Source organism: Cibotium barometz, chromosome 42 (genome assembly GCF_041138505.1).
Source record: "Cibotium barometz isolate CiBa-2024 chromosome 42, ASM4113850v1, whole genome shotgun sequence".
Lineage (NCBI taxonomy): Eukaryota > Viridiplantae > Streptophyta > Polypodiopsida > Cyatheales > Cibotiaceae > Cibotium > Cibotium barometz.
In genome coordinates, this window is record NC_141087.1 from 16,295,277 (window position 1) to 16,319,273 (window position 23,997).

General features: G+C 45.7%; 1 protein-coding gene across 6 annotated transcripts in view; it reads left to right on the top strand.

The window, feature by feature from the left end:
• Window positions 1-23,997, top strand: part of LOC147614215 (B3 domain-containing protein Os07g0679700-like) — a 93,008-nt gene that overhangs the window by 56,075 nt on the left and 12,936 nt on the right. For all 6 annotated transcript variants that reach the window (XR_015263090.1, XM_086780758.1, XM_086780759.1 and 3 more), the window contains one exon: window positions 14,533-15,405. Coding sequence is in view for 5 of the 6 variants with exons in the window: in XM_086780758.1 (XP_086636884.1) it covers window positions 14,533-15,405 (873 nt within the window). In the remaining variant the exon portion in view is untranslated. The remainder of the gene's footprint in view (window positions 1-14,532; window positions 15,406-23,997) is intronic.

Genomic DNA, 23,997 nt, shown 5'->3' on the forward strand with positions numbered 1-23,997 from the left:
ATGGTGACAAACACCTGCATGCATAAAGTAAAGAGTGTCCACCTTAGAGCCTCTGGCAACAACCAGTGAGCCCTTACTAATCTTCCACTTTCCACGACCAAATGTGGTAACATAATCAGCATCATCAAGCTGTCCAGTAGAAAGCAGATTCTTCTTGATCTCAGGCACATGCCTGACATCATGGAGCATAAGCTGTGAGCCATCTGAAAACACAAGCCTCACATCACCTCTGCCAAGAATCTTGCATGCATGGTTATCACCCAAATAAACCACTCCTTCATTGCCAGCAATATACCTGACAAACAAGTCTCTGCAACCTGTGACATGAAAGGAGGCTTTGAATCAATGATCCATGAGTGCATACCATGACCACGTGTAAGAAGTGAATGGGCATCAAGTGAAGACGTAAAGAGGACCTCATCCTCACTGCCACCTGCATGTGACACATTGATTTCTTCGATCTTGACTCCACTTTTGCCCTTTGGCTTTACATCTTTGGCTTCATCTTTATCTTTGTCTTTGCCTTTTCCCTTTTCTTTTTGATCATTTTTCCATTTGTAGCATTGCTTTTTAATGTGTCCCTTCTTGCCACAATAATGGCATTCCAAATCCTTTTTGGAGCGAGACTTGCTCCTTCCCCTTTCTTGGCTTTTCCCCCTTTGCTGGGATCTCCCACGTGCATTCATTGCATTGGACTTTCCAACAGAGTTGTTTTTCCTGTTCATCTCTTCTTGAAGAAGAGCACCCTCAACATCTGCATATGACAGCATAGCATGCGAATTGCTAGTGGCTGTCCTGAATGTGTCCCAACTCTCTGGCAAAGTGCATAACAGAAAAGTGGCTTTGAACTCATCGTCCATTGCCAACTTTTGATTAATGACCTGGCTGACAATACCATTAAACTCATTTAGATGGGCTGTCATAGACGGCCCTTCCTTCATCTGAAGACCTATGAGTTTCTTCAACCAATACACTTTGCTTGAGGCACTTTGTTGGGCATACAAGTCCTGCAATCTCTGCCACATTCCCCAAGCTGTCTTCTCTTCACGAATGCTGAAAAGTAATGAGTCTGACACAGACAACATGATAGTAGATCTTGCCAGCTCATCCATATCTTCCCACTCTTCAGCAGTAAGAGAAGCGGGCATCACACCCCTTTCTTTGATAGGCTTGTGCTGCTTTTTCTGGAGCAACACATTGTAGCACTGGGTTTGCCAAATATCATAATTATGCGAGCCTTCAAGCTTCTTGATGTGAAGCAATGAAGAGCTCTCACCTGTGGTTGCCATAGCAATATGCAACCTGTCAATGCCTGACTCCCTGCAAAATGTGCAAACACTGCACCAAAAGCACACAAAGTGCTCACAGTTTTTCTCCCAAGCTTTATCTCCCACTGCGGAAGCAAGAATGCAACTTTTCTCCCACTTTATGTGATGAAATCACCAAAATCTGGTTGCTGCAGATTTTGAACAGCACCTTAAATGTGCTCTGTTGCCCTTCCAAAGTACTGTACAACAGTACCAATTGCTCACAAATGATGTACCAAACCTGTACCGGCAAGTACAGCAGCTGAAATTGAACCTTTTGGTCACTCAAAACAGTGTACAGCCATGCCAAAACATGCACAAAGCTGTGCCAAATCTGTACCAACAGGTACAGTAGCTATAAATGCTCTCCTGGCTGTCCAAATGAGTGAAAATCAGACTTTTACAGTCCCGTACACTGCATACAACAGTCCCGAACAGAAATTGGGCAAAAGCCCCTTGACTGCAAGCTGATTTTTGAGGATTCAAGGCATAAATGTTTTGCCTGCTGCTTTGCCAAGCTCAACAAGCATACAAACTTGAAAAGCCCCTTGATTTAAGATCAATTTTTGATCATACATGGTACATTGACGCACATGAAGGCATCCAGAGTGTTCACGATGCTTCCCCCTGGCCACATATACATCAAATACATGAAAGCCCCTTGATTTACAGGCACATTGAGTGCTTGTAAGGCATCAACACATTATCCACAGCATCAAACGCGATTGCTTGCATGCAAATCAACCAAATCGGCACAAAAGCCCCTTGATTTGCACTGCAATTTGCTGCAATTTTACCCAAATGTGCGATTTTTCACATCATACAGCATGTATGAGTGCTTAATTGCACAATTACATCAAAAGCCCCAAATTTCAACATCCAATTTCCTGCAAATTAATCCTGATTGTGACCAATTTCCTGTAAATTGATCCTGATTGTGACCAATGTCACCCAATTTTGCCAATTTTGCTCAAAAATTGAGCAATTGGGCACCTGTACCTGCTCAATTGTTGATGGTACTTGCTCAATTGCGAATCCCAAAAAAAAATTTGAGAAAAATACCTTGTAATTTTTGATTTTTCTTCAATTTGCAGGCTGAATTTTGTTGTTGCAAATTTGGTGCTGCTGCAGAAATCTGATGCTCTTGCAGCTGTAGCTGATGCACGGGCTTCTGTTGAATGTGCTGTTGACGGGATTTGGGGTTCTGCTCGCACTGGGCTTCTGCTTGCGGGTGGCTGGGCAGCCCTTGTCTCCTTTAGTGTTGAGGCGCCGGGCGTGACTAGGCGAGCAGGAGTGATACCATTTGTGTGGGAGAAGGTGACGTGGAGCGAAATCCACACGTGATGAGGTCCGCCGGCCAGCCTTCGCTAATGATTCAACGCCTGCCACCCAACTTGAGCGCCGGTGACGAGTTGGGTTTCAAGCCGGCTGTAGCCCGCGTGAATTCGCAAACGCCTTCGCCCAACCCTTTTCGCTCGCCTTGTGGACCAGCCGACGACTAACGCCTAGTAGCCTTCGCTCACTTCAGTTCGCTGCTCCACGCTCGACGCCTCCAGCTACGCTGCCTTCGCTTATGTTTCGCCTAGCGCCTCTCGCCTAGGTGGCCAATGTTTTTGCACGCCTCACCACGTCCAAGTGCTCCATGCCATCGCTGAGCAACCAACGCCCTTCACAAAGCTTCAAGGGCGCCTTTCTCAACACCTACAGGCTCCGAATGAACCAGGCAAACCTCCCTCTGGGTCTGATACCAGTTGTGTGAGAGAAACAGGAAGAATTAGGGTTTAGAGATTCATGTGTGAGACATACACAGAGAAGAACAAGGGAGAGAGAGAGAGAGTTGTGGGGATAAGTCAACTCATGAAGATGAGTGTGTGACTCCCCTATCACACATGTATATTGCACTAGTACACATAGTGCACTTAGTACATTAAAAGTACTAAGTGTACTATGTACTATAACTTATGGGCTTGTACACACTATAAGGGTGGGCATTATGCCTTTACCCCAACAATACTATGCATGATGGAGATGATGGTTTATTGTCTTGTAGATGACTATCATGAGGTTATAAATTGCACTTTCTTATAAGGTGGATTTGGATATGTTCTTGAATTCCTCTAGGTATATATGTATGTATGTACACATATATATGTATGTATATGTCTAGTGTTGTTGTGTGATGCTACAAGGCGGCCAGAGGCTTCTATGAGGTTATATTTACAGATGCTCAATACAAACAACTTTTGGAAAAATCCCCTTTGTTTTTTGGGATGCAATTGGTTTTTCTGGTGTAGCTATGTTGATACACCATGAATTACAGCCATAGGTTGCTTACAACGACCCACATGGTCGTTTCCTTGTGGTCTAGTGCATGATTGATGGGGTTATTTATGAATTTGCTTCGTTGTATGCGTCTTAGACTTCGGCTGGCAGGGCTACTATGAGGCATTGTTTGGCTGCTTACCCTTAAATAGGCAATGCTTTTCTTTGTGGGGATTTTAACAATTCTTTTGCTCCTGGGACAGTAGTACGCAACGATCACATATACTTATGACAGAACGCCAAGCTTGGGGTTAGATGATTGATTCTTTACATGCTTGTGATTTGTGGCAGCATTTATTGCCTGGTCGTACTGGGTTTACTTTTCATCACAATGCACTTACTTAGTATTGGGCTCGACTGGATCGATGGTATATGCGCAGTGCAATTTGATGCTTTCACTTGTGAGATGAACTTGGTTTTGTTTGCGGTTATTGGATCATTTTCCGCTTTGTAAGGCTTTGTTTTTCGGTCTCCCAATGCATGATGTACGACTGCCATGCAAGCGCTTGTTATTGGTGAATAACAGTTACATCAAACATCAGGCCTTTAAAGCTATGGTGGTTGGGCTTATTGATCGTCTTGCATTACATGCCTCAGTGGATGCAGATTATGGCAAATGGTATATGGGAGACTTGCGCCGACATGTCACAAATGCTAAGAATCAAATTCAATCTCTCACGAATATTTCTCAACATCGCTCTTTGTCTTCTTATGAGCACTCTTGCTTTTAGGCTGTCAGAAGCTCCGCAAATGGCAATTGCGTTCACGTCAGAAAGGAATGAAGGACACAAGGTGCTCCTCAAAGGCTTTTTTTAAAACCCTTCATACCTCCCTTCGGATGCACTCACTTCATCACGTCCAAAGGCCAGACGGTTCCTGTACAGAAAATAAGCAGCAACATGATGATGTTGTTCACAATTATTATACTGGCTTATTTGTTGCCCCTGGTCCTTTTTCTTCTGCTGAGATGGATGCCAGAAATGTATCCCTTGGGCAGGTCCAATCCATTTTATCTTTGCATGAGGCACATGATTTTGAGCTGCCATTTACAGAGGATGAGTTGTCTGTTGCATTGGCACGATTGGGGGTCCTCTACAGATAGTGATCGATTCATGTCCAAAGCGATGGAATGTCTCTGGCGCACTAAAACGGACCGTAAGGCGGTTCGTCTACTCCGGTATAATTATGTATGTATGCCAAAAATGCATGGTGAACATTGTTAATATTCATTTTCATGTATTAGCGAGGAAGGCAATGCTCTTATTGACATTTGTGGAGCAGCAAAAACCTTGGACACTTATGCTTTCTAGTATGTTAGCCTCCCTCCGGACATGTGCTTTTGGGCTTTGGACCCTTGGTAGGCAGGATGTCATATTTGGGTATTTTCAGGGATGCATTCTTGGTTGTCCCTTTTCTACTCGTCTGCTTCATGACTAGCAACAATTACTCTCTTATTTGAAATGGTCGGGCCGCCCTCCGGATCTTGGCAACACCCTTTGCCAACAAAGCATACATTGGAGCCGTGTTTTTGATTGCTCATTAGCCCTTTCTCAACCACGAAAGGCTTATTTTCTTCATTGCATGGGGATTTTGTACCGTGGCTGATGTGATCGATGAAAGGGGCTGCACCCTCTCTTTCCCTTAGGCTAGGAGGCGTCATCATTTGGGTATGCACCATAGGCCTGTTTGGCATGCTATTATTACTATGCTGCAGACGTTTCAGCCGGTTCTGCCATTGTTCTCTACTCTGCCACTCCTAGATTGGAGGTTTGATCGTGGGCTCCCAGGTTATTCCTCCTCCTCCTTTGTGGAGCTGACAGCTAAAAATGCCTATGGCATTCTTCTCCCGCAGCCATGGATTCAGGAGCATGGTAATCGGCTATGAGTCTCTTGCATGGTGGAAGACTTGTCTTCATAACATCTGGAAAAGTAAACTTCCTTTGAAGCAACGGGTTGTCCTTTGGCGGTGTTTGGTGGGTGCACTCTAAGTGGGTCCTCTGTTAGCTGTTAGGCAGATTGCTTCATCAGTTTGTCCGACTTGTTCGCATCCACATGAGATTGTGCTCCATCTTTTATGGGCTTGTCCTACTGTCGCAATTTTTTTTGCTTGTTTGATAGCTCTGCTCCATGCTCATTTTCCCAGCCTCACTTTTGGCAGGCATTTCTGGTTCTCTGGTAGATTTGCTTCCCTCCCTGATTATGCTCAGTTCTTATGCTGGTGTTGCTATTGGGCTCTGTGGACCGTATATCATGCACGGAAAACACAATTATTTCAGCATACCTCGGTGGATGTTTATGCTTATTTTTGTTGTTCTTTGCTTCAGTCTCTTCAAGATGCTCATTTTCGTGAACAACTTTCCTTGCCTCAGCTGGAAGTGTTTTATCACTGTTTTTAGCTTTTTGATACTGGCTGTCCCACTCTGGGACAGCCATGCATGTACATTTTAATTATAATGAAAAAGTGGATTTCACCAAAAAAGTGTGTGTGTGTATACATACATACATATATATGTATATATAGATATATATACACACACATTTATATGTATGTATGTATGTACACACACACACACACACACACACATATATATATATGTGTGTGTTTAGCTTAATGTTTGATTTTGGCTCTTAAGTGCTTTAGGTCTAGAGTTTACAGTTCTCTGTTTTGCTATTTTATGTTGTTGTTTAGTATCTCAGCTCAAAAGGTTTAAGTTCTTATTAAGAAGAGTGCTTTTGTGTGTTGTGTGTTGTTTAAAAAAATAAAAAATAAAAAAATTTATAAGTTTCTTTCATTCATGTAATTGTTTTGTTTTGTTTTGTTTTCTTGTTTTCTCGTTCCTTGTTTTGTGTTTTTGTTTTGTTGTTTTGTTGTTTTTTGTTTTTTGTTTTGTTTTATTTATTTTTTGTTTTTTGTTTTTTCTTTGTTTGTCTTTTTTTCTTTTGTTTTTGTCAATGTCTTAATTAAAAGTCTTCGTTTGATATTATCTTTCGATTTCCTCTCCTTAGTAGCTAGGTTTGTTAGTTTATTTATTTTTGATCTTTCAAATGCTTTGTTTTTGTCTTTGTCCTTCTTCACTATTATTTCTTCTCCTTAGTAGCTAGGTTTGTCAGTTTATTTATTTTTTATCTTTCAAATGCTTTGTTTTTGTCTTTGTCCTTCTTCACTATTATTTCTTTCTCAAATCTCTCAATTCGTAAGTTCAGATTTTTCTAACCTTATCAAGGTATATATATACATATATATATGTATTTATGTGTATGTTTATATGTACATTCATGTCTATGTATATGTATGTGTACACACACTTAAAAAAACAAAGTAAAACCACTCTTCTATTATTTATTGTGCAAAGAGAAGCATCCTTAGTGTGAGTGTTTCACATTAATTCATAAAACTAAAAGTAGTGGAAAAACAAATCTAGATGTATGTGATCTAGTTGTTGGAGTTGATGGCAATCATATAAGGATTGGCACAATGATTGACAGATAGTACTACTTGTTGTCAATCGGGGGTGAATGGAAAGTTAGTCGATTGTGTGCAGTCCAAAGTGACGAGAGAGCTCAAAATCTTGTCCATTCAAAAAACGGAGCCATTCTTGCTAGCCTCCTCTCCTATCTGCCAAAGATCCAGAAGTTCTTGGAGAAATGTGTACTAGGAAATCTGGCAATCAAACACACAAATAAACTAAGCAAGGAATCTTGGGTGTGAATAGAGTGCCATAGTAAGTGCTTTGATGGTCCCATTAGAGCATGAACGCCTTGGGCATTGAACAACAGTAATCTTTCTTTTTGCCAAAGTTTTATCAACATGGAGTACTCTTGCAATACATCTCCAAAAGAATACTCGTTGTGTGAGTGACAACTTGCTTTTCCATACTTTTTGCAAAGTTTGTTTCCATCATTTTGCCGACTTATTCATATGCCATAACACTTGCAACTCACTCAATGATTCACAAGTAATCCTACGATGACTTGTATGCCTACAAATGTAGACTAACTTGCAGTCCCTAATTGTAAAAGATTTATAGTGCTCTGGAGCAGGGTGCAAGTTAGGTGTTGGCTCTTGATTTTCTAGAGCTGCCGTAGCTCTACAGCTTCCGCTTCCTTCTCTTTTTGAGCTAACTCTTTATTCTTCTTCTTCTGCCTAGCGGAACGATTAAGCTTTGGTTCATCGGTGACATCAATTTTGGCTATCAACTCAGTGTGAGGAGGGTTGGGATACATAACTTTTTTTAATTCCTCTCCCCAGTTGTCAATAAACTTGCAATGTGCATCGAATGCACCACAAAAACCAACAAGTGAGGCAGAAGGAGCCTATGATGGTCTGACTGAAGTAAAGGAAGTAGACTTGGCTGAACCTGGATTCAGTCGCCATAAAAATTGTGGGATGTGCGGACAGCATTGGTGATCAAGCACATGTATGTATGAGTGTTTGAATTGATTGGTTGGTATACTCGGTGAAATTTGTGTATTATGAAGTACAAATGGTGATCAATCTGCTGATCTTAGTATCTCCTGGTTTGAAGTAAATGCTGGCTAAAGATCCGTCCCCTTGATTTTCCAAAGGCTTGTGCTCTTGCTTGCTGAAGAGGAGAAGATGGAGCATACTTGGTGTTAGTGGGAGGACTGGTATTTCTTTTATAGGGCTGCATGGGAGCTGGTCTGCCTGCATTAGGGATTGTCTTTGGTTCCTGACCAGGCCTACCCGACCTGCTGCTCTGACTGACCTGTTCTTTTTGGGTGCTACTTCCTGCCTGGCATGGTTGACTAGCTTTTATTGTCACGTGCATCCCGCACTTGGATGCCACGTAGACATTCTGTACAGAAGGTGCAGGACCTGGGATGGTGAACTGGTCCCATGTGAGCCCAGTCCGGGACGAGTCAGCCAGGGATCCATCTCAGTCGTCCAAGGTCAGGTGTGCATTGTCCTGCACATGAAGCAGTGCCAGTCCGCGCTGTGAGTCTCCCTCTGGAATGATGTCGGATGTGCTGTGTATCTGGTTTGCAACTGGATGCCAGACATCTGTAGGCATGTAGTTTGCATGTAGAGATGGGGTCAGCCCATAGGGCTACCCCAGTGTGGGTATTTGCATGTGCATACTTAGCATGGGCATGGGGGAGGTGTAGAACCACCCCCAAGGGGCCAGGAGGGCCCAAGACTTTGCCCGCCAGCCAAGGCAAGGGCTGGAGGGGCAGTCGGCCAGCTCCAGACCCTCTGGACAGGCAGCCGACAGAGGGTTTAAACCCTAGAACAGAAGGCGGCCAGGTGTGGGGGGCAGTCCCACACCTCTGCGTTGAATGCCCAGCAGCCAGGAGGCTGTCCCAGGGTCATGCGCAGGCTGGACAGCCCTCAAACCAGTGTGAAAACACTTTAAGTGTGTGAGTATTTTAATAAAAATACTCAGTCATGGGGCTGTTATGAACAGGCCGACTGCATGATTTGAGGGGTATAAATACCCAAGTCTTAAATCAATTCTTGCATCTCACAATTCACCAAGAGCCTCAAGCATTCAAGGGCCAGGACAGCCAAGGGTTTGCTAAAGCTAAGGGGTGAAGGACTGAAGGTCAAGGGCAGGTTTTCCAGCCAAGAAAAGGTCAAGTACTTTGTATTTGTTTCAGATTTACATCATTCTAAAAAAGCAAATACACCATCCGTGGTGGGGGCCCTACAGAGGGTAATTGGGACCCAATACTGTGTCCTCTCCATCTCCCCCTTCTCTCTCTTTTTTTCTGCACATTGTCTTACAGTTTGTGCGTTAATTCCGTCACGAAAAGAGTGCTGTTTTCTGAGTTTTGAAGTACCGATCCTTCTCCGAAGCTTCCGCATATTACAGTGGTATCAGAGCCTACTTCAAGGACGAAGATTCAGCAAAGAAAACCAGAAAATTTTTTCGCTCGTGTGGTTGGTTTTTACACGCCGGTGGACTACCCTTTTCGGAGTGACTCCTGTCCCTCGAAGGACGGTTGGTTTTTAGCCTCCGGAAGCCTCCGGAAGTCTCCCACACAGATAGTGGATGGTCAGATTGCGTTCCGGAAAGGAACTGCATATTCCCGCTATGGCGAACTCGAAGCCGGGAGCTCGAAGATAAGCAGAAGGGCGCCCATGACCAGGAGTATGAGCGCAACGAATTGCTCAAGTCCTTTGGCTACATAGGTGGCCAGAGAGTCGTTGTCTTGTTTGACAGCGGCAGTACGGAGGATGTGATCACAGAAGAGGCCGCTAGGCGTGCCCGTTTCGAGCTCACTCTGGTGGACAAACAAGTTGAGGGTTTTAGCACAGGTATGACTACGAGCGTCAAGTATGAAGCTCTAGGTGCTAAATTAGTCATTCAGGGCATAGAGTTTGTGCGTGATTTTATGGTTGCCCCTCTTGTAGGAGCAGACATAATTTTGGGTATCCAGTGGTTTCACAAGTTCCTTCCTGATGTCAAGTGGGACAAGCACACGTTCCAGATCGATCGGAATGTGTCAAACACCCCTGTGACCATTAAGTGTGAGCCAGGTATTCCAAACTTTCCGCTCATAAGCCACTTGCAGGCTAAGCGAGCAGTCAGGAAAGGCGCACAGTGTGCGATGATTTACGTCCAGACAGCCCAGACGGTGGCCAGTGCTTCCGAGAAGTACTCGGTTCTCCATGAAAAGTTCCAGAAGATTTTTCTTCGGGACAGTCTCCCTCCCCAGCTTCCCCCGTCCAGACCGGAGGATCACAAGATTGACCTCCTCCCAGGCTCGGAACCCCCGAGCAAGTTTCCGTATCGCCTTTCTAAGGCAATGGAATCGGAGTTGGACCGCCAACTCCAAGAATTGTTGCAAGCTGGCTTCATCCGCCCCAGCGTGTCGCCATTTGCAGCACCAATCTTATTTGTCAAGAAGAAAGATGGGTCTTCTCGGTTGTGTGTCGATTATCGTGCACTCAACAAGCTGACTATCAAAAGCAGATTCCCGATGCCTCGAATCGACTATATTCTCGAGAGGCTGAATGGAGCTAAGGTGTTCTCTAAATTGGATTTAAAGAGTGGGTACCACCAGGTTCGGATTGTTGAGGGGGACATCCCCAAGACAGCTTTCCGTACAGAACGGGCCCACTATGAATTTGTGGTCATGCCATTTGGTTTGACGAACGCCCCAGCTACATTTAACCGCATGATGATGCGTATTTTCCGGGAGTTGATTGGAGTGTGTGTGTTCATATTTTTGGACGACATACTCATATTTTCAGCTACAGTTGAGCAGCATGACATTGATGTGGAGAAAGTCCTTAGGTTGCTGGAAAGCAACGAGCTCTATGTCAATGAAAAGAAGTCAGAATTTTATCTGTTCCAGGTGCATTACTTGGGATATATAATCAGTGCCGAAGGCATTCGACTTGATCCGGCTAAAGTGGCCGAGATTGTTAACTGGGAAGTACCTCAGACTGCTTATGACATTAGATCCTTTGTGGGTATATGCCAGGCATATTCCACCCACATTGACAAGTTTTCTGATCTCTCGGCAGACCTCACCGATCTGCTAAAGGGAGTGAAAACAAGGAGGCAAAAGATTCGAATGACTCCACGAGCGTTGGAGGCATTCCAGAACCTCAAGGTGGCTTTGTCTGAAGCGCCTTGTTTAGCCCTTGCCTCGTGGGACGAACCATTTCAGGTGATCACCGATGCGAGTAACATCGCAATTGGCGGTGTATTGCAACAGAATGGTCATCCAGTAGCTTACATGTCTCGTAAGTTACTGCCCGCCGAAAAGAATTACTCAGTCTACGATCGTGAACTCCTAGCAGTCATTCAGGCCTTGAAACATTGGAAACATTTCTTGTATGGCCGTGACTTCGAGGTTCGCACTGACCATCAGGCGTTGCGCTGGATTCAGACGATGCCCAGTGCACAGTGGAGTGATCGACAGCACCGCTGGAGTCAGATATTCCAGCAGTTTGGTGGCATGATTGAGTACCTTCCAGGAAAGGCCAATCCAGTGGCCGATGCTTTGAGCAGGAAGGGACAAGTATCTGCGATTCAGACCACTAGACTGGACCTTGTTGGTACAGGACTAGAAGACATGAAGCACACGTACGCGGATTCCGAGGAATTCGGTACACAGTGGGAACAGGCATTGGATGCCACAGGACCATGCCATTTTCTGATACGCGATGGTTGGCTTTACTACAAAGGCCGACTAGTGTCATGAAATCATTCCGGGCAGCTCTTCTCCATGATGCCCATGACGCCATTACAGGTGGTCATAGGGGCATGAATTCGACTCTGGAGAAGTTAGAACGGCAATACTATTGGCCAAAGATGAGGCGTGATGTGTTTACTTATGTACAACGCTGTGACATTTGTCAAAAGGTGAAAGCTCCTCGTGGAAAGAAGATAGGGTTGTTACAGCCTTTGCCAATTCCTGAGGGTCCTTTCCAAGACATTTCGATGGACTTTGTCACAAATCTGCCTCCCAGTCCGAGTAAGCGTAATACACAGTGTTTGACTATTGTTGACAGGTTCAGCAAATTTGTGATGCTTATTCCTTGCAGGGCCAATGTGACCGCCGAGGATGTTGCCCAGCTATTCATTCGGCATTGGTACCCGATTGGTGGGATTCCTAGGACCATAGTGTCAGACCGAGATGCCAAGTTTACCAGTCATTTTTGGAGGGCATTGTTTGATAATTTTGGTACTAAGTTGAATTTTTCCAGTGCATTCCACCCACAGACAGATGGCCAGACAGAGATATACAACCAGTTGGCCTTTGATGTGCTGAAGTGTTATGTCCACGATCAGCAAGGTAAGTGGGAATCGTTTCTGCCTTTAGTTCAAGCTGTGTTGAATGACTCTTTTTCTTCAGCTATTGGCAGGACTCCATATGAGGCAGCGTTTGGAAGGCCTTTCCAGTCGTTGTTAACCAGGACGTCGTCTTCAGTACCGGAGGCGAACAGAGTGACGGAGTCTTACCAGGAGATCCTAGAGTCCGTCAAAGACAGATTGGCTAAAGCGCAAGATGCCTACACTCGACAGGCCAATAAAGACCGAAGGGACATGAAGTTTTCGGAAGGAGATTGGGTATATCTTCGGATTATGAAGCAAAGATTAAAGCAGGTGGGCAAGCGATGCCCAAAGTTGTCTTTCAGGAGCTTCGGACCATTCCCCATCCGGAAAAAGATTAATGAGGTGTCTATGCAGTTAAAGCTACCTCCGAGTTGGACTATGCACGATGTATTTCATGTCAGTTGGTTAAAGCCATATGCAGGTCCACCCCCTTCAGAGGTCAAAGACGAAGCGGAACCAGACATTATTGATGAAGCAGAGGTAATGGTTCCAGAACAGATCCTTCTGCACCGTTTCAAGCATGGCTCAGGCCGAAGACTACGACAGTTCCTCACGAAGTTTCAGGACCGAGGAACTCATGAAGCGGTATGGCTCGACAAAGAATTTTTCGAAGACTATCCGGCTTTATTGACGGATTATTTGGAGGCTATGCAGCTTCCGTCAAGTTAAGCAGAAGGGGATGTCACGTGCATCCCGCACTTGGATGCCACGTAGACATTCTGTACAGAAGGTGCAGGACCTGGGATGGTGAACTGGTCCCATGTGAGCCCAGTCCGGGACGAGTCAGCCAGGGATCCATCTCAGTCGTCCAAGGTCAGGTGTGCATTGTCCTGCACATGAAGCAGTGCCAGTCCGCGCTGTGAGTCTCCCTCTGGAATGATGTCGGATGTGCTGTGTATCTGGTTTGCAACTGGATGCCAGACATCTGTAGGCATGTAGTTTGCATGTAGAGATGGGGTCAGCCCATAGGGCTACCCCAGTGTGGGTATTTGCATGTGCATACTTAGCATGGGCATGGGGGAGGTGTAGAACCACCCCCAAGGGGCCAGGAGGGCCCAAGACTTTGCCCGCCAGCCAAGGCAAGGGCTGGAGGGGCAGTCGGCCAGCTCCAGACCCTCTGGACAGGCAGCCGACAGAGGGTTTAAACCCTAGAACAGAAGGCGGCCAGGTGTGGGGGGCAGTCCCACACCTCTGCGTTGAATGCCCAGCAGCCAGGAGGCTGTCCCAGGGTCATGCGCAGGCTGGACAGCCCTCAAACCAGTGTGAAAACACTTTAAGTGTGTGAGTATTTTAATAAAAATACTCAGTCGTGGGGCTGTTATGAACAGGCCGACTGCATGATTTGAGGGGTATAAATACCCAAGTCTTAAATCAATTCTTGCATCTCACAATTCACCAAGAGCCTCAAGCATTCAAGGGCCAGGACAGCCAAGGGTTTGCTAAAGCTAAGGGGTGAAGGACTGAAGGTCAAGGGCAGGTTTTCCAGCCAAGAAAAGGTCAAGTACTTTGTATTTGTTTCAGATTTACATCATTCTAAAAAAGCAAATACACCATCCGTGGTGGGGGCCCTACAGAGGGTAATTGGGACCCAATACTGTGTCCTCTCCATCTCCCCCTTCTCTCTCTTTTTTTCTGCACATTGTCTTACAGTTTGTGCGTTAATTCCGTCACGAAAAGAGTGCTGTTTTCTGAGTTTTGAAGTACCGATCCTTCTCCGAAGCTTCCGCATATTACATTTATCCTGTGCAGCTGGGTCACATTCTCCCCCACTAGAACTGCAACTATCCTCAGTTCCAGAGATGGACACACACACACATGCATACATCATATACATACATACATACATTGTGAGGCAAGTACATGAGAAGCTAATAAACATTTCACCTCCTGAAAATATAAAGCTTTTAAGTTGATCTAAATAAAGAAAACAATCTCCTGTGTACTTCGGTGATATCAAACCTTTTTGAAAAAAGACTGTGAAGGTGTTGTTTAATCCAGTTATGGATATTCAAGATAAATGTTTAGTTGAAAGAGCATGGATTGGTCTATGCTCCTAGATTTTGTGGCTCTAAAGTGCTGTCTGTGTGCAGCTGTCAAGAAACAGGAGGTTGTCGAGCCACTCAAGGCAACTGAGCCCTTGTCTGGATTGGAGGCCCTAGCTAATTTGGCTACTGTGGAAGAAAACAATAAAGCAGCATTGTCATCTTCTCCAGCCACGACTACTAAGCATCCTCGCCATAGGCCTGGCTGCAGTTGTATTGTATGCATCCAGCCTCCCAGTGGAAAAGGGCCAAAGCACAAACCAAACTGCGACTGCAACGTGTGCATGACAGTAAAGCGAAGGTTTCATACCTTAATGCTGCGTCGTAAGAAGCTACAATCAGAACGCGAGGCCGAAAATGCCATCCAAAAAAAACAACCATTGGCCAAAGAAGGTGTGGAAACAAACACTGTAGGAAGACCAAATGAAACAGGTCTTCCAAAGAGTGGATCTTGGCAGGGAGGCATGGTTCAGCCCTTCTCTGGTGCATTGCCAAGGGTAACTGAAGGTTTCTCTAATGGAAATGGAATACCTTTTGATTTGTCTTCCACAGGGTCCTATGCCCCGAGGGTTGTAAAATCTGAGTATGACCACCATCAAGCAAGCAAGGGACCACAAATTGACCTTAACAGCCAGCCAGAAAGAGAGGAAGAGATGTACAGAGGTGCACTGGGATTCAGCATGAAGAGTTTGCTGCAGAGTGCAAGCTATCCTTTGGACATATATTTAAAACAACAGGGGTTGACAAGTCTGGTTTGCCATGAACAGATACAGGCTCCATCAGAGTGTTTTGCTAGAAATGTTGTTGGTAAAAAGGGCGAGGAGCATGATGAAAACCAATCAGCATTCATCTTGAGTTCAGATGGATTTGAAGATGAGCCGTATATGTCATCAGTCATAGCAAACATTGATCAAGCAACAGGTTCTCTCTCTCTCTCTCTCTCTCTCTTTTTCTTTTCCAGACAGTGTATCAGATGTCACATGGTTGTAACTTTGGTCTCATAGGTCATTTGGCCTTTTGAAGACGTTAATAACACATTTCATTTCATTTCATTTCTCTCTCTCTCTCTCTCTCTCTCTCTCTCTCTCTTCTTCCGATGACCGGAAGAACACAGTTGTATTATTTTTTGTCTCATAGGCCGACTTTGGCCTCTCGTAGACGTTAATCTCTCTCTCTCTCTCTCTCTCTCTCTCTCTCTCTCTCTCTCTACAACATGTGCAGGTACATTAGCAGAGTCTTTTCGTCTCTTAACAGATCTATGTGGATGCGTGAACCTTCTACAATATTTGGTGTCTATAATAGCCTTTGTTCTTTATCCCTACTCCTTGCTTTCCCCACCTCTGTCCCTGGCTTTGCTGCATTCATGCCCTGCAGCATGCCTTTTACTGAAGGGTTGCCACACATTTTCCTCTCCACACTGCCAAATCCAGTGGACTTTAAAAGGGAGTGAAAAACAAAGAGATTAAGCTACCATGCAAGGGTTTGTGTGGGTGTGCGTGGGTCTAGGTTCCTTTATGACGTGTGCGCGCATTCTGCATATACATGTGTGTGTATCGGTGTGTGGACGTGTGCACATACCTGTGGATGTGTGTACATATGCATGTATGTATTCTAAAATTATTCAAAGAACATGAATAGCACCATTTTGAAAGATTTTACATATCAGGATACAATGATCAAAACTTTATTTCTTTACAATGGCATAGTGAAACACGAGAAAATAAAGACCAGTACGTAATATTAACTCGGTCTTTGTTTTGAGTAAACCAGCTTTAATGTTAGGGCTAGGGTTTGGAGCAGTAGCTACACACATAGAACTCAATCATGAGTAGGAAAGAGAGAGAGGCACACAACTTGATGTAGATTATGCAATGATGAAGTGATAAGGACACCTGATAAGTGGATAAGAGGGTGTTCACATGCATGGGGAAAAAAACTTCTTCGAGGGCAAAAATGCCCCTTTTGTTCCTAAGCGTGTTCACACACATCATTACCACATATATGGCTATAAATCCCACATGGAGTGATAATGTGAACATGTTGAGGGATATGGCTGATCAATCCCAAAGGCAACAAGCCCAAAGCTTTGTGTAAAGCTTTAAACTGTCCAGGAGGAAGAGCCTTCGTGAACAAACTTGCCATGTTATCATGTGTAGATACATAGACCAAGCTGATCTCTCGTGTAGAGAGTCTCCCTTGACATAATAAGAGTGTACCTCAATGAGCTTAGTGCGAGCATGAAACACTGGGTTCCTTGCAACTGCCAATGCGCTCTAACTGTTAGTAAAGATACAAGTGGAGGACGGCTGTCCGGCACTTAAATTAGCGAAAAGCATGCGAGCCAAATACACTCAGTTGTTGCTATAAAAGCTGCCCTGTACTTAGCTTCGCAGCTCGAAGTGGCCAGTGTGGGCTGCTTCTTGCTGAGCCATGATATGTGTGAATCACCTAGTTGGAACCTTGGTGTCATAACATCCAGTCCAATCGGAATCACTGGAGGCATGCAGCTGTGACTCACCCCTTTGGGATAGAACAATCCAAGGTATTGAGCACCGTACAACTAGCGGAAAACGCGCTTGACAACTTGCTTATGCTTGGTATGTTGGCTGTGCATAAATCTACTCAATTGAGACAGTCCATATTGAATATTGGGCCTTGTGTTGCATAGATAGATCAAGCATGCAACAGCATGCTGATATAATGTCTGATCAAAAGGCTCTCTTGAATCTCGATTGCTAAGCTTGGCACCTATCTGTCAACTCACAGGCTTACAATCCTTAAGATTTTACCATTTCAACAGTCTCTATATATTTTGATTGCATCATGACAATCCCATCATCGGGCTACAAAAACTTAATGCCAAAATACTAATGCAACGGGCCCAAATTTGACATCTCTAAAGACGTATGTGAGTTGCATGTCATCAACATATAAAACGATGACCAACAAATCCTCTCTAGTCTTCTTGACATAGAGGATACTCTGTGTTGGACTTTTACAAAACCCATGTGTAACCAAGTATGCATGTATCTTTTAGTACCATACTCTAGGAGTTTGCTTAAGGCCATATAGAGCCTTCTTCAACTTGCACACTTTGGCTTCTTGAGCCTTGTGAACAAAACCATGAGGCTAAGATACAAAGACCACCTCGTGCAAATCACCGTTCAAGAAGGTAGTTTCGAAGTCCAAATAATGCACATTCCAACCATGATGTGCTACCATAGCAATAATAGATCTAATGGTGGTCATACAAAAAGTGGGATCAAAGTGTTAGAAGTCATCTCCTGTCTTTATCAAACACCAGGGCCTCTGTTGTGGATGTGCCCGCCCTGTATAGGTGTTTTCTCATTTTTCCTCACTCCCCGTATTTTTTTCCCATTTTTCCATGGTGTGGGTGGCTGCCCTATGCTGCTAGGATCACACAGAAGCTGGCCGACTACACTCATATGCATATGGAGTTGGCCGACTTTTTCTATTGGGGTCGTGGAGGATTTTTTGGTTGGCCGACTGGAGGGACCTAGTCGTGAGGCTGGCCGACTGGAGGGACCCAGTCGTGAGGCTGGCGGCCCGCTTCTCCACTGGCCGACTGCATTTATGGCCGACCCAGATTTGTTAGAGCTGGCTGAGAAGCATGTGAAGATCCAACTCTCCCCACGTTCCCAGTGGACCGTCAGTTGAACGGGAACAATTACGGCATCTGGAAGGTTATGATGGAGTCTGTGCTGGAGTCATATGACCTTGCTGATTTCATCGTTATTCGGGTTGCATGGCCGGAAGGGGAGTTACTGTCAATGAAGAACCACGAGACACAGGCACAGATGTGGGATTGTGTCAACGCCAGGGTCCGGTCATTTATCTTCCTCAATTGCACACCACAAGTAATCAATCACGTAAAGCATATGATGCTGGCCAGAGGCATATGGCAGCACTTGGCTTCTCTTTATAACAGGGTATCGCCCATGAAGAGGATTTCCTTGGAAGTGCAGATGCGGGTTATGAACCCTGCAAAGTCGTCAACGATGTGGGAGCACATTAACAAGCTGCAGGCCCTTCAGCAGCAAGTCCTCCAGGCTGGGAAGGAGATATCATCAAAAGATATGGCCATTACTTTGCTGTCCCACTTGCCTACTCAGTATTCCGCTTTCTATTTCTCTTTGATTACTAGTTGCAGGCTCAGCACCATTACTTGGGAGGAGCTTGTGCCCATGGTCTTAGACCAGGAGGAACGTTTCATGAACCTTCCTCACAGTAGAGGTTCGGAGGCCTTCACTGGCCAACGACCGAAAGGCCGGAATAACAACAAGGGAAAAGGGAAAGCTTCACCAGAGAAGTCTTTTGAGAAGAAGCCTGACACAGAACGAGAGAAACTGAAGGCCGAGTGGTTCTGCAATGATTGTGGCGAGAAAGGCCACTATTGGAGGAAGTGTCCTAAGCGGACTGGGAAGAGTGCTGATTCTTCAGCCTCAGGTACAAAGACTCTTGCATTTGTGCACTTAGAGATGATGGACTCCGATGCTTCATCGTCTTCGAGCGAGAAGGCAGTTGGCTTCACCGCGAAGGATACCCAGGAATGGATTCTTGACAGTGGTGCTTCCAGGCACATGACTCCGTCCCGTGACTTCTTTTTGGATCTAAAACGACAGTCAGGTCGCATTTCATTGGCGACAACTCCACTATTCCGATACACAGTGAGGGCCGGATGGAGATTATCCCCGACGGCAAGGGGGCAAGCATGCCTCTCGTGTTCTTTACGTCCCTGCTCTTGGTTTTCATCTTCTGTCAGTGCATGAAGTATGCAAGACTGGCTTTCGGGTGGAATTTGAGGAGCATTCAGTTGCTCTACGGGACCGTGAGACTGGCCAGGTTGTTTGGGAAGGCGGTGTGGAGAATGGTATCTACAAGCTCCTTGCACTCTCCTCATTGATAGGTTCTTAGGTCAGAGATCTGTGGCACTTTCGTTTTGGCCACTTAAATGTGGATGCACTGTGGCGAGCTTTTCGAGACCAGATGGTGGTTGGCTTGCCAGATGTTGGCAGCAGGCAAGGACATTGTAGTTCCTGCATACGTGGTAAGCAGCACAGGGAATCCTTTTCGAAGCAGGCTTCTAGGCGGGGGCTTCAAAACCATTGGAGTTGGTTCACACTGTTTTGTGTGGACCTCAGCAGACACCATCACTGGGAGGATCTCTCTATTTTATGCTGCTTGTTGATGACTGTACCAGATTCACGTGGGTCTACTTTCTTTCATAGAAGGACCAAGCTTTTGCACGGTTTAAGGATTGGCACATGATGGTGGAAAAAGAGTCTGGATTGCAAGTAAAGACTCTCAAGGCTGACGAAGGAGGTGAATTCTCCTCGAATGTATTTCTCAGACTTTGTGCAGATCATGGCATCAAGAGGGAACTGGCCAATACAGGATTGCCTTCAGAGAATGGAGTTATAGAACGCAAAAACAGGACTGTGGTGGAGATGGCGAGGACCATGCTGGAGCATCGTGATCTTCATCGTCCACTTTGGGGAGAGGTTGTGACAACGGCTGTTCATACCCTCAACCGGCCTCCAACGACTTCAGTACCTAATATGACTCTGTTTGTAAGGTGCCTGTCCCCACCGCGCAACGAATTCGGAGCTGCTAGCATCGGAAGTAGCACTTCTTGCGCGGGCCAGGGTCCCTTACTTGGGGCCTCACCCACGGATATTCGAACAAGAGACTAATCTATCGGTTCTTCTAAAACCGAACCCGGAAAAACTTCCCATTACTTGGAAAGCACGGGTGATTCCTCCAGGATAATTTTTCTCTAACATAGTCAAAAAGTCTTTACTAATTGAAGTGATCTGACCGAACCCGTAAGTCCCATAGTCAGATCAGGAAAAGATTGCACTTGGATCATAGAGACCAACGCTTTTTTTCTCATTGAGAGGCACAGCCGTTGATTCTTTTCCATAGAATAATTTTTGTCCGGGATTTACTTCATCTATCGTACCATAACAGAATTGAGTCTCAACTTAGGGATCCATCAGTCCAGCCTAACCCCATCCAGTCCCATATGTTAGCCAACCGCCCAACCACTGTAGTGATGGGATCTAATTAAGAATTTGGTTAGGTTTTGTCCCGAGTACCATGGAAAAGAGTTCCCAGGCTCCCTAGCTGGATATTCATGCAAACTTAAAACTAGTCACACCACTTAGACACCCAATATGAAATTGCCTTTTTCACAGAATCAGCTGTCTTTAAAACAATCATTTAATGAAACTGTAGTATCTCTGGTCATAATCCTCAAAATCGCCGGTTGAATCTTTATTTCCAATCATTTCTTCATCGGTATATCTATGGTATCATTGGCAACCAGAACGCTTACCACCTGTCCACTCAGGGGCCTTTTCGATAGTTACTAGCTCATAGTAACCGGCAATATATTCACATATCAAAAATGAAATCTCCGTTAAAGATCAGCAAGATCAACCAATGGATCCATATAAAAGAACCATGGACTCATCCGTTGAGGACCAGCAAGGCCAATCAACTGGATCCATGCCCGAATTCAGAAAACAACTCTTACTTCTTGTTCCAGTATCTTCCACGACGCACGTGTGGGTATCTTCGGTGACCCAGAGCCCGAGCACCGTATGGTCTATACCCTCTAGGATCCTTTGCAGGTCACCTAGCGCTTCACTCATAGGCCGCTTCCTTGGTTCCTCATCCACCGCCGTACCGGAAGCTCACCATTTTAATCGAACCGAGGTTGGTCAAGACGTCGGCCGACCTTGCTACTCCTGCATTGACTCTCCGTCAGCTGTTGCAACTTTATCAGATTAGGTCTCCACGACCTCATTCACAAGAGGGTCAAAATGCTTCCCCAGCATTCTTGACATAAAACAGTCATTTAAAAAAAACAGGTCGTAAATACAGTTTCTATAGCGAACTCTCGTCTTCCCACATTGTTCCACGTCATTCCTCATTTATTTCATCTGTATTCCCTTTCTGCACCTTTTTATGCATAGAAATTGAATCTAATGAAATGTCATGTGCATCACAGATGCCATGGACATGCTCAGGGCTAGATCCAGAAGAGGCAGCCAGATAAAGAGCAGAACCAGACAGAGCCAGGGATTGGAGCACAAGTGGCCAGTTTGGATGTGGAGAAGAACCAGGGTACAGTCGGTTGAGTATAGGAGCTGCTGGCTGTACCAGAAAGCATGTCGGCTGACGTCAGCAATGCCAGGAAGGTGTGGCAGCAACAGGCGCATCAAAGACCAAAAGCACATCCAGTCGGCTGGATTAAAGGGGTATTAATGAACATGTAACTGGCCGACCAGCAGTCGGCCAGTTCATCATTTATTCCAAGGCCTATAAAAGGGCCCCCTTGCTCATAGCATTGATCATTCCACCCACTAGGGGTGAGAGTCATTAGGATCCTAGTCTAGGGCAGATTTTAGGTGTGTTATCACCTTTTCAAGAGGGCAGCCAAGGGCTGCAAAGATCTGTACACCGCCAATTGCGATGTTACTCGCATCGGTGATCACCTGAAATGGTTCGTCCCATGAGGCAAGGGCTAGACAAGGCGCTTCTGACAAAGCCACCTTGAGGTTCTGGAATGCCTCCAACGCTCGTGGAGTCATTCGAATCTTTTGCCTCCTTGTTTTCACTCCCTTTAGCAGATCGGTGAGGTCTGCCGAGAGATCAGAAAACTTATCAATGTGGGTGGAATATGCCTGGCATATACCCACAAATGATCTAATGTCATAAGCAGTCTGAGGTACTTCCCAGTTAACAATCTCGGCCACTTTAGCCGGATCAAGTCGAATGCCTTCGGCACTGATTATGTATCCCAAGTAATGTACCTGGAACAGATAAAATTCTGACTTCTTTTCATTGACATAGAGCTCGTTGCTTTCCAGCAACCTAAGGACTTTCTCCACATCAATGTCATGCTGCTCAACCGTAGCTGAAAATATGAGTATGTCGTCCAGAAATATGAACACACACACTCCAATCAACTCCCGGAAAATACGCATCATCATGCGGTTAAATGTAGCTGGGGCGTTCGTCAAACCAAATGGCATGACCACAAATTCGTAGTGGGCCCGTTCTGTACGGAAAGCTGTCTTGGGGATGTCCCCCTCAACAATCCGAACCTGGTGGTACCCACTCTTTAAATCCAATTTAGAGAACACCTTAGCTCCATTCAGCCTCTCGAGAATATAGTCGATTCGAGGCATCGGGAATCTGCTCTTGATAGTTAGCTTGTTGAGTGCACGATAATCGACACACAACCGAGAAGACCCATCTTTCTTCTTGACAAATAAGATCGGTGCTGCAAACGGCGACACGCTAGGGCGGATGAAGCCAGCTTGCAACAATTCTTGGAGTTGGCGGTCCAACTCCGATTCCATTGCCTTAGAAAGGCGATACGGAAACTTGCTCGGGGGTTCCGAGCCTGGGAGGAGATCAATTTTGTGATCCTCCGGTCTGGACGGGGGAAGCTGGGGAGGGAGACTGTCCCGAAGAAAAATCTTCTGGAACTTTTCATGGAGAACCGAGTACTTCTCGGAAGCACTGGCCACCGTCTGGGCTGTCTGGACGTAAATCATCGCACATTGTGCGCCTTTCCTGACTGCTCGCTTAGCCTGCAAGTGGCTTATGAGCGGAAAGTTTGGAATACCTGGCTCACACTTAATAGTCACAGGGGTGTTTGACACATTCCGATCAATCTGGAACGTGTGCTTGTCCCACTTGACATCAGGAAGGAACTTGTGAAACCACTGGATACCCAAAATTATGTCTGCTCCTACAAGAGGGGCAACCATAAAGTCACGCACAAACTCTATGCCCTGAATGACTAACTTAGCACCTAGAGCTTCATACTTGACGCTCGTTGTCATACCTGTGCTAAATCCCTCAACTTGTTTGTCCACCGGAGTCAGCTCGAAACGGGCACGCCTAGCGGCCTCTTCCGTGATCACATCCTCCGTGCTGCCGCTGTCAAACAAGACAACGACTCTCTGGCCACCTATGTAGCCAAAGGACTTGAGCAATTCGTTGCGCTCATACTCCTGGTCATGGGCGCCCTTCTACTTATCTTCGAGCTCCCGGCTAATAATTGCTCCAACTGAAGCACCGGGGGTTGAAGAACTAGGGGTAGCCACTGGAGTCTGTGTGGGAGCTGTGCTCACCACGGAAGCTGTGGAGGCGGCGGCGGGCTTTGGAGGCTTCTTCGGACAATCCCGAGAAGTATGTCCTTTTGTGTGACAAAAGTAACATCTACCCTCCTTCCTGTACTGAGCAAGCTCCTCAGCACTCAACTTGCCACCTGTCTTGCCTGCCTCCGCTTTCTGGTCTGGAGTAAGCTTAGACGCATTGTTCGAGTTCTTGGAGCCAGAGGCTCCCGGGCTCTGTCCTGGGGAAGACCCCGTCTGGTTCTGGCTTTTGCCCCCCGAGGTGTTAGCCTTGGGAGAAGCCGGCTGGGAAGTCTTGGGCTTGCCACCATTGTGTTTCATTTCTGCACTCTGCGCA